At 37.9% G+C, this 10,589-nt stretch overlaps 1 protein-coding gene across 2 annotated transcripts; it reads left to right on the plus strand.

The window, feature by feature from the left end:
* The first annotated feature begins 3,617 nt into the window (after positions 1 to 3,617).
* On the plus strand, positions 3,618 to 10,271 carry LOC113349359 (ABC transporter C family member 8-like). Of its 2 annotated transcripts, none has more exons than XM_026593332.1 (12): positions 3,618 to 4,088; positions 4,629 to 6,583; positions 6,670 to 6,990; positions 7,150 to 7,236; positions 7,319 to 7,930; positions 8,002 to 8,166; positions 8,264 to 8,546; positions 8,622 to 8,836; positions 8,998 to 9,303; positions 9,394 to 9,457; positions 9,544 to 9,783; positions 9,858 to 10,271. In XM_026593332.1, exons 1-12 carry the CDS (start codon positions 4,073 to 4,075, stop codon positions 9,983 to 9,985), a joined length of 4,392 nt encoding a protein of 1,463 aa, XP_026449117.1. In that variant the 5' UTR covers positions 3,618 to 4,072; the 3' UTR covers positions 9,986 to 10,271. The 2 variants fall into 2 exon arrangements, with proteins under 2 accessions (XP_026449117.1, XP_026449116.1); XM_026593331.1 differs by having other exon boundaries at positions 3,622 to 4,088; positions 8,252 to 8,546.
* The last annotated feature ends 318 nt before the right edge of the window (positions 10,272 to 10,589 follow it).

A 10,589-nucleotide genomic window follows, 5' to 3' on the forward strand; every position in this document is an offset into this window, starting at 1 on the left:
CCACGTCCGTGACAGGAGATCAAAACCCCTACCATGCAGAATCTACTGAGCAACAAAATAAAAATAAAAAATAGAAAGTGGAAGACAAATTTGGTTGGTTTCCAGCACGTTTGCTATCCTGGATTCTTAAGAGCCAAGCGCACCATATGCTGACACACTGACGAATGTTGCCCGCTTTTGCGGGGCCAAGCTAATTGCCCACCAGTCCTTATTAAAGTAAAGTTAGCACTGAGCATCCCAACTAGTTTAAGACGAGAGAGGAGATAAATGCCGAATGATTGGTATTATTTAGTAATATTTCCCGATCACAGATGACGTGCATCTCAGTCAGTAAGATAAAAATTTGAGTAAATTATCCTCTGTAATCTGCATGCAAAGGAGTTGTTGAATCATTTTGACCAGTGTTCTCTACTGGAATTCAAGTTCATACTTATACACTGGTTTTCATGTGTTAGACTTGAGTAAATGTTACTTGTGAAGCATTCCAAAAGTGGAGAATAATCAAGGTAAATAATTTTTTAATTTCTATTAATGGGTTCTTTCTCTTCTTCTTTTAGTATGTTGTTGGTGTATTGAATTTGGAAAAATAAAAATTTCCCATTTTTTGATTGATTTTAGTAAGAATTTGTCAAGCTCTTTGAAATTTGATTTTATGTTTTTAGTGTCCTACTTTGAGTTTCTTATGCTTGTAATAATATCTAGAGTTAGACATGATAACAAACTTAGGGTCTTGGTTCTTTGTGTTCCTTCTATGTAATGCTGATTTCTGCCCAACATTGATGTTCTTGCTTGTTTGACTTTAGAGCCAAATTCTTAAAATCATAAATTATTAAGGTCAATGATTGTGGAGTAACGAAGGATGCTGCTGTTTTTCCTAGTAGTAGAGAAATCATCAAGGGTGGAATTTAATCGGATGGTTCGATAAAAAAATTCTTTCTCAGCTCAAATTTTAGCTTGAAGTAAACAGGTTTGGTTCCGATATCAATTATCCAATGTCAAGATTTATCTTGATCTTTTATTGGGGAGGTGTTGTGAGTTTCTCTTGAACGGTGCAAGTATTTGTTCGATTTTCAAATTTTTTTATTTGATCATCTAATCTAATGCGTTCAAACCCAAAAATAACAACCACCAGCGTCACTTAACATGAACAAGAAAAATAAACAATAAAAACCAAGTAAGAACTTATATTATTTCTTTCTCTAAGATTTGGGTTTTGAGTTAATGTAATTGGTATGATCTAAATAGGTATTGAAGAACCAAGGAAAAAATATGTTTGTAACATGTATAAAATACACGAAAAACCCGCTAGTCGAAGCCCGTTTAGCCCATGAAAGAAGATTCCATAAGTTTCCAGAAGTCTTGTTTCCCAAACTGCTTGCACATCAAGTTTACATCAGAATTAGGGTTACATACACTATATAAATACATGTATCTGAAACACTACGAGGACAGAGAATCCTAGGTTAGCTAACACGTCAATTGTATTGTGATCATCAATAAAGTCACTCCTTATGAAATTCCTCCTTGGATGTAGACGCAACATGCCGAACCACGTTAAATTCTTTGTCTCCTTTATTTTTCTTCAATTCGTCTCTTAACCCTAATTTCATATAATAATCATCCAATCAATCGTGCCTAAAATTAATTCTGGGTACAAACATTGGCGGCGACTAAGGGGATTCGTGTAAAACGATCGTGTTTTTCCATCGAGATAAGTGCGTCAAAAGCTTAGAAATCATGCCACGAATTTCCATGCAAAAAACAAGGATAAAGAAAAATGAGGGTTGAAGAAACCGTTACGAGGGTTGAAGAAACTGTTACAAAGGTTGAAAAAATTGTTGTCACTGTTGAATAAACTGTTACGAAGGTTGAAGAAACCGTCGCGAAAGTGTTGAAGAAACTGTTACGAAAACAGTAGCAGAAAGTGTTGGAAATCACTGAAAGAGTAACAAGTTGCAGAAAACGTAGCCAGAGCCTCTATTCATCCAACCAACTTTCCAGGCAAGCCGCTTCATATGAGCCGAGTTGTTCAAGCCGCTATCCTCAACCGAGCCAAGCCCGGATCCAAACCGAGTCAAATGGACCATCTGGTTTACTAACTGGTCCAGCCAATCTGATTCGTTCTGGTTCACCCGCTTCGGTTCAGTCTTGATCCAACCAGGTTCAGATACATTCCACCAGTCTGGTTTAGTCAAACTGGTTCAGGATCGGTGGTCCAACCTGGACCAGACCGTTCGGGTCAAACCAGTCGCCAAGTCAATTGTCAGATACATTCACTGCTACATCTGCGACAACACGCGTGTTTCGTGAAAATCTTTTTTCGTCAATAACTTCTTTGTCTTAAGTCCGAATTGAGTGATTTTTGGCTCGTTAGAATCGTCTATCAATTCCCCGCATTATGGAAGCAAAATTCATGTGTTTGAGAAACTTTTGTTTGCACTTGGAGCAGCAATATGATCGAGTTTGAGGATCATGGATAGCTTACATGATCGAGTTCGAGGTTCTTGGAAAGCGACATTATCCAGTTCGAGATGAGGATTGTTTAGACCCTTCATATTTAGACTTGCATCAAATAGCAAGCACCTAAAGCCTCACCTTACACGTGAGCAATTAAAAATAATCCTTTTATCGCAAGCATAAAATCTCGTTTTGCACGTGAGAATAAACAGTTGCACCTAGGCAAGCATAAACTCTCGTCTCAACCACGAGCCCAATGCCCGATATTGGTCCAAAGACTCGTACTCAACACAAGCAACAGCCAGCATGCCCGAGCCGCAAGGGCTACATCCTTGTTACGTTGCCAGCAAAAACTTGCCCAGCCGCAAGCACACTACTCCTCAAGACTCGACTAGCTCTCAAGCACCAAGTCCACCACGAGGAAAAAAACTCTCGCCTTGCACGTGAGCAAATTTTATTGCATGCTATCACAGTTGGGGACGTCTTTGTAATATTTCTACAAACGCTTGGGGGCGAGTTACGTCATCATCGACGACCGACGCAAAAGGAAAAACAAACTTCTTAACCCCCAACAAGTTGGAGGTTAAGAGGGGGAGATGTTTGTTCCGTCAATAAAATTTTCGTAGAGCCCCCTAATAAAGCTCATTAGCAAGTATATAAGATTCCATAAGTTTGCAGAAGTCTTGATTCCCAACTTGCTTACACATGAAGTTTACATTAGAATTAGGGTTACATAAACAATATAAATACATGTATCCTAAACCCTAAAAAGATATGAAATCCTAGGTCATCTAACCATAATTATTGTAAACCTCATATCAATATAATATTTCCAATACGTGGATGTAAACATAACTTGCCGAACCACTTTAAATTTTTTATCTCATTTGTTTATCGTTTTCAACCCTAATTCGCACCATAATTATCAAATCCATTGTTAGCTCGGAAAGGACTTGCAATTCAATCGGATCAGAATAGTAATTTCAGTGGAGGACCCAATGTGCAATAAGGGTGCGCAATCCGATGCAGAGTAATTTGTTAAACTCTTAAATCAGTTCATTCATTTTTTATTAAAAAAGTCTGAAAAAAAATCAATCGTTCGTAATAGAGCTGTTAGTTATAATACCACGTCCGTGACAGGAGATCAAAACCCCTACCATGCAGAATCTACTGAGCAACAAAATAAAAATAAAAAATAGAAAGTGGAAGACAAATTTGGTTGGTTTCCAGCACGTTTGCTATCCTGGATTCTTAAGAGCCAAGCGCACCATATGCTGACACACTGACGAATGTTGCCCGCTTTTGCGGGGCCAAGCTAATTGCCCACCAGTCCTTATTAAAGTAAAGTTAGCACTGAGCATCCCAACTAGTTTAAGACGAGAGAGGAGATAAATGCCGAATGATTGGTATTATTTAGTAATATTTCCCGATCACAGATGACGTGCATCTCAGTCAGTAAGATAAAAATTTGAGTAAATTATCCTCTGTAATCTGCATGCAAAGGAGTTGTTGAATCATTTTGACCAGTGTTCTCTACTGGAATTCAAGTTCATACTTATACACTGGTTTTCATGTGTTAGACTTGAGTAAATGTTACTTGTGAAGCATTCCAAAAATGGAGAATAATCAAGGTAAATAATTTTTTAATTTCTATTAATGGGTTCTTTCTCTTCTTCTTTTAGTATGTTGTTGGTGTATTGAATTTGGAAAAATAAAAATTTCCCATTTTTTGATTGATTTTAGTAAGAATTATTCAAGCTCTTTGAAATTTGATTTTATGTTTTTAGTGTCCTACTTTGAGTTTCTTATGCTTGTAATAATGTCTAGAGTTTGAAATGATAACAATCTTAGGGTCTTGGTTCTTTGTGTTCCTTCTATATAATGTTGATTTCTGCCCAACATTGATGTTTCTTGCTTGTTTGATTTTAGAGACAATTTTTTTTTCTTTTTTTTTGATAAAGAAGAGATTTATTAAGAGAAGAAGGAAGTAATAATATGTACTCATCTGTTATTTGCTTATCACATGTTTTCTTTGATATGTTATGTTGCTTACCGGAAAATGGCCTAGTAAATCCATTCAGTAATAATATGCATGATTAGAAAAATCACTGTCTTGCGAATCCGTTCAGTAAATTCTTATTCTTGTTTCTTATCTTATTGTCTGGATACAGCGGAATTCTCTTGGATTTGCGGAGGAGAATTCAGTTGGGGGTCGTCGTGCACTCACGCAGCAATAATTGATGGTTTAAATCTTTTATTTATCATTTCTCTATCTTTGTTGTGGATTATTGGTTATTTCAGGAAGCAAATCATCCGTGGTAATAATACTAGAACGGATTGGTTACTAGTAGTTGTTTCGGTATGTTGTGCTGTTAATGCCATTGCACATTTTAGTGTTTCTCTATGGGGTGCACTTCAGAAAGACCCGTTAATAGATTTTAGTTGGGCAGTTTATTTATTTAGGGGGTTAATATGGATTTTCGTGTCACTCTCCCTTATTGTGCCGCTGATCAAATGGGCAAGCGTTTTGATTTTAGTCTGGTGGATATCCTTTTCGTTACTAAATTCTATACAGTATGTGGAAACCTTGGTGAAAAACGAGAAGATCAGAATCCTTGATTTGGTTTCATGGTTTGTAAATTTGTTACTTCTATTTTGTGCTTTGGGGCATTATAGACGGCTGCTAGTTTCAAAATATAATCAGGATGAGGCTTTGTCAGAGCCACTACTGACTGCAAAAGGTGAAACTAACAGATCAGGATTAGGAAATGCTAATTTGTTTAGCAAGTTAACATTTTCTTGGCTCAACTCTTTCATGTCGAGAGGTCATATAAAACCATTAGTACTAGAAGACATACCTAATCTTGTCCCAGAAGATGAAGCGTTTACTGCTTACCAGGCGTTCTTTCATGCTTGGGAGCTTCTGCGGAGCCAAAAGAGCTCCGAAAATAATAGTAATCTGGTTCTTCGGGCACTAGCTAAAGTTTACTTCAAAGAGATGATACTTGTAGGAATCTTTGCATTTCTTAGGACCCTCTCTGTTGTAGTTTCTCCTCTGCTACTTTACGGCTTTGTAAATTATTCAACCCGTAAAGACGAAAGTTCGTCCCACGGAATATCACTAGTTGGTTTGTTAGTCACCATCAAGGTTGTAGAATCTTTATGTCAGAGGCAGTTCCACTTCAACTCAAGAAGGTTCGGTATGAGGATGAGATCCGCTCTAATGGTGGCTGTATATCAAAAGCAGCTAAAACTTTCTAGCTTGGGACGGAAAAATCACTCAACTGGGGAAATAGTAAATTACATTGCAGTTGATGCTTACCGAATGTGTGAATTTCCGTTCTGGTTTCATTCTGTATGGACTTACTCAGTTCAATTGCCTCTTGCGGTTGGACTACTTTTTGGAGTAGTCGGTTTGGGGGCTCTTCCAGGTTTAGTCCCTCTCCTTACGTGTGCAGTTCTAAATGTACCCTTTGCAAAGATGCTTCAGACCTGTCAAACACAATTTATGGTAGCCCAAGATGAAAGAATAAGAGCCACTTCTGAGGTTCTAAACAATATGAAGATCATCAAATTACAATCATGGGAAGACAATTTCAAAAATTTGGTCGAGTCCCTCCGAGATAGGGAGTTCAAATGGTTGTCAAAGTCACAACTTCTGAAATCTTATGGGACTGCACTCTACTGGATGTCACCCACATTGATATCTTCAGTAGTCTTTCTAGGATGTGTATTTCTGAAAAGTGCTTCTTTGAATGCCAGCACCATCTTTACAATTCTTGCAACACTGAGGACCATGTCGGAACCTGTCAGGATGATTCCTGAGGCTCTTTCTGCGATAATTCAAGTCAAGGTTTCGTTAGATCGCCTTAATAGGTTTTTGTTGGACGATGAGCTCACTAATGAAAATATTGTGAAGAAGAATCAACAGCAGAACTGTGGTTTCGATATTTTAATAAAGTCTGGTGTTTTCAGTTGGGAGCTAGATTTAGCTGTTCCAACCTTGAGGCGTGTTGATTTTGCGGTAAAAAGAGGACAGAAAATTGCTGTTTGTGGACCTGTTGGTGCTGGAAAATCTTCTTTCTTGTCCGCCATATTGGGGGAAGTACCGAAGATCTCAGGATCAGTGAGTGACACTAGAACTTTAGTTTTATAAATTGAGAATGGTAGAAGTCTGCCTTTATTAACAGTAGTTTTACTTGTTGTTTGTAGGTGGATGTACTTGGGTCTATCGCCTATGTATCACAAATATCTTGGATACAGAGCGGAACGATTCGTGATAATATACTGTTTGGACAGCCGATGGACAAAGGCAGATACATTAAGGCCATAAAATCATGCGCTCTCGATAAAGATATTGAAAATTTCAACCACGGTGATCTTACAGAAATTGGTCAGAGAGGGCTAAACATGAGTGGAGGTCAGAAACAACGGATTCAACTCGCTAGAGCTGTCTATAATGATGCTGATATCTATCTCCTTGACGACCCATTTAGTGCTGTTGATGCACATACAGCTTCCACTCTTTTCAACGTGAGTCCATTAGTTCTCTTGCTTTCGTTGTAATATTGACTGCTCTCTGTTTACATACTAATCAAAAGAGAACTTCATGAACTGTGTGTACAATTTTTACGCGTAGATTATGTGTCAAATGTTAATTTGACTTACGATATCTGAATGATGTACTTTCAGGATTGTGTCATGGCAGCTCTTGAAAAGAAGACTGTCATTTTAGTGACACACCAAGTCGAGTTTCTTTCTGAAGTTGATAGAATATTGGTAATTGGTTTTACCTCTAAACGCATTTAGTTGTTATTTTTTTCATAATATATAAATAATGATATTTTTCAATCTTTTTCAGGTTATGGAAGGTGGGAAAATGACTCAATCAGGAACATATGAGGAGCTTCTAACTGTTGGGACAGCATTTGAACAGCTTGTTAGTGCCCATAAGAATTCAATGGCAGAAATTGACCCTGCAAAATGTGGAAACAAGGATGAACTTGAAAAGTTGGAGTCAAATATGTCTGAGGAGTCTAAATATTCCTTGGTGATAAAAGATAACAATGATGATGAGATCTCAATGCCAGGGATTCAGTTGACAGAGGAGGAAGAGAGGGAGAGTGGAGACGTTGGGTGGAAGCCATTTTACGATTATATCATCGTGTCTAAGGGATTACTTTTTCTTGGTTTATCTACGTTATCTCAGATTCTTTTCGTTTGTTTCCAAGTTGCTTCTACTTATTGGTTAGCTATTTCCGTAAATGTTCCCAGTGTGAACAATAGCATGTTAGTTGGAGTTTACGCAGGGATCTCAGCTTTGAGTACATTTTTCGTATATTTAAGAACCTATTTCGCAGCCAGATTAGGACTGAAGGCTTCAAAATCCTTCTTCTATGGTCTCACCAATTCCGTGTTTAAGGCTCCTATGCTCTTCTTCGATTCAACCCCGATTGGAAGGATTTTAACACGGGTAAGATATACTCCTTTTGTATATTCTCTTACCAAGTTATGTATTAATATGTACATCTCTTATTATTGTAGGTATCATCAGATTTGAGTGTGTTGGATTTCGACATACCTTTTTCTATTTCACTTGTAATTGCACCTTTCGTTGAGATTATAGCAACCATTTGCATAATGGCCTTGGTGACATGGCCAGTTCTCATTGTGGCTGTTCTCACGATGGCAGCTGTAAAATATGTTCAGGTGGATCACAATCACATATCGACTCTTTTATGTTATGGTTTTGTTGGCAACTTAATTTTGACAGTGTCATTGCGTTATAATGAAGGGTTACTATCAGGCCTCTGCAAGGGAGTTAATTAGAATTAATGGAACTACTAAAGCTCCTGTTATGAACTATGCAGCTGAGACATCGTTAGGAGTTGTCACAGTAAGGGCTTTTTCTTTGACCGGCAGGTTCTTTGATAGTTATCAGAAGCTCATCGACACAGATGCTAAGCTCTTCTTTCATTCTAATGCTGCTATGGAGTGGTTAGTTGTAAGAGTTGAAGCGCTCCAGAATTTGACATTATTTACGGCAGCTCTTCTCCTTGTTTTGCTTCCTCAGGGTACCGTAAACCCAGGTATTAATTTATAAACCATAACGATTCTTCGTTACTAATTTGAATATCATATATTCATAGCGACAGTTGTTTCAGGTTTTGTGGGGCTCTCTTTATCCTATGCTTTGGCGCTTACCGGCACCCAAGTTTTTCTGGCTCGATGGTACTGCAACTTTTCTAACTACATCATTTCTGTTGAGCGAATAAAACAATTTATGCATATACCATCAGAGCCTCCAGCTATTGTTGATGACCAAAGACCGCCACCTTCGTGGCCCTCTAATGGAAGGATAGACTTGGAAAATCTTAAGGTGAGTAATAAAACGCCCCAAGGCAAAAAAATGTGAGCAAATTATTTTTCTGAGCGCCTAACACAACATATCTTTATATAGTAACTTCAGTTATTTCTAGAGCCCATATTAATGTTGTGAAACTCGTACTCATATGCAACGATCTTCAATGATGGTTATAGATAAAGTATCGTCCAAATTCTCCTCTAGTTATTAAAGGAGTCACTTGCGCTTTCAAAGAAGGGACAAGAGTGGGAGTTGTTGGTAGAACTGGAAGTGGAAAGACTACACTCATCAGTGCCTTGTTTCGCCTTGTAGAACCTACAAGTGGGAAGATTCTTATAGATGGGATAGACATTTGCTCAATGGGTCTAAAGGATTTAAGAGTGAAGCTTAGTATAATACCTCAAGAAGCAACTCTCTTCCGAGGAACTGTTCGAACTAATTTGGACCCTCTAGGCCTTTACACTGACGAAGAAATATGGAACGTAAGAGAATATGTTTCATGTCAGTTTCTGCGATTTTCATATACTGTATCAACTTGTCACTATATAACCTCAACACACTGTCAATTGTAGGCGTTAGAGAAGTGCCAGCTAAAAGCTACAATCAGCGGTCTCCCTAACCATCTCGATGCGTCAGGTAAGATACTTATTTTGTGAATCCTTGCATTAAAATGGAATTTGATTCTTATTCATATATTTACATTTTTCGTGGTCTCTTAATAGTGAGCGACGATGGTGATAATTGGAGTGCTGGTCAACGCCAGCTTTTTTGTCTTGGAAGAGTACTTCTCAAAAGGAACAAAATTCTAGTTCTAGATGAAGCAACTGCATCAATCGATTCTGCAACAGATGCTATTTTACAGAGAGTTATAAGGCAGGAGTTCAAAAACTGCACGGTCATAACAATAGCTCACAGAGTTCCCACTGTTACAGATAGTGACATGGTCATGGTCCTATCTTATGGTATGTGTACACTTACATCCTCGATTATTTCTTCGTATGAAAACCACAAGTGATTATTATTTATGTCATTGCAGGAAACTTGATCGAATACGACGAACCTTCAAAACTCATGGGAAGTGATTCATACTTCTCTAAGCTTGTGAATGAATATTGGTCTAGTTGCAGGAGCAATTCTCTTCAAAGTTTTAAACACTACCAATGAAGAGTTGTAATGTGTATTCGATATCCTTTTGGCCATCTGGCCATTTAAAGGGAGATTGTTCTCCCCGTAACAGCGAACGTCCGGATAACCACACGCATCAAGATTACATATATATGTTATTTCATAGAACTGTTCAAGTAACAAGTTGACACTATTTCTCCCATGCTTGTTTCATTATACTAAACGGCTCGAAGATCTTAGACGAGCTAAGATCGCGATATCAAGATTACATATATATGTTATTTCATAGAACTGTTCAAGTAACAAGTTGACACTATTTCTCCCATGCTTGTTTCATTATACTAAACGGCTCGAAGATCTTAGACGAGCTAAGATCGCGATATTGATCGCTTTATGCTTCTCACCATTATAGCACATTATACATCCAGTTGGTCAGAAAGACAAGAAAGAAAGAAAAAATTATTAGAATAACTCCAATGGGACTTTACAAGTGCGCAGTGAGGTCCTCTCTTAGTCTTAAATGTAAACCTCTGTTTTGACTTGAAAAATGGTGAAATTAGCAGCTGGAGCGTTTCTATTCATCGAACAATGGTGATTTGTGAAAGATATTGATGGCGTTTACAGCCTAAGAGTTTCCTCAGCC

The sequence above is a fragment of the Papaver somniferum genome, chromosome 2 (genome assembly GCF_003573695.1).
Source record: "Papaver somniferum cultivar HN1 chromosome 2, ASM357369v1, whole genome shotgun sequence".
Taxonomy (NCBI): Eukaryota; Viridiplantae; Streptophyta; class Magnoliopsida; order Ranunculales; family Papaveraceae; genus Papaver; species Papaver somniferum.

Coding starts and splice junctions, on each gene's coding strand:
- LOC113349359 (XM_026593331.1), top strand. Junction 8,837..8,997: donor TAGACTTGGAAAATCTTAAG/GTGAGTAATAAA, acceptor TGATGGTTATAG/ATAAAGTATCGTCCAAATTC. Junction 9,784..9,857: donor GGTCATGGTCCTATCTTATG/GTATGTGTACAC, acceptor ATGTCATTGCAG/GAAACTTGATCGAATACGAC.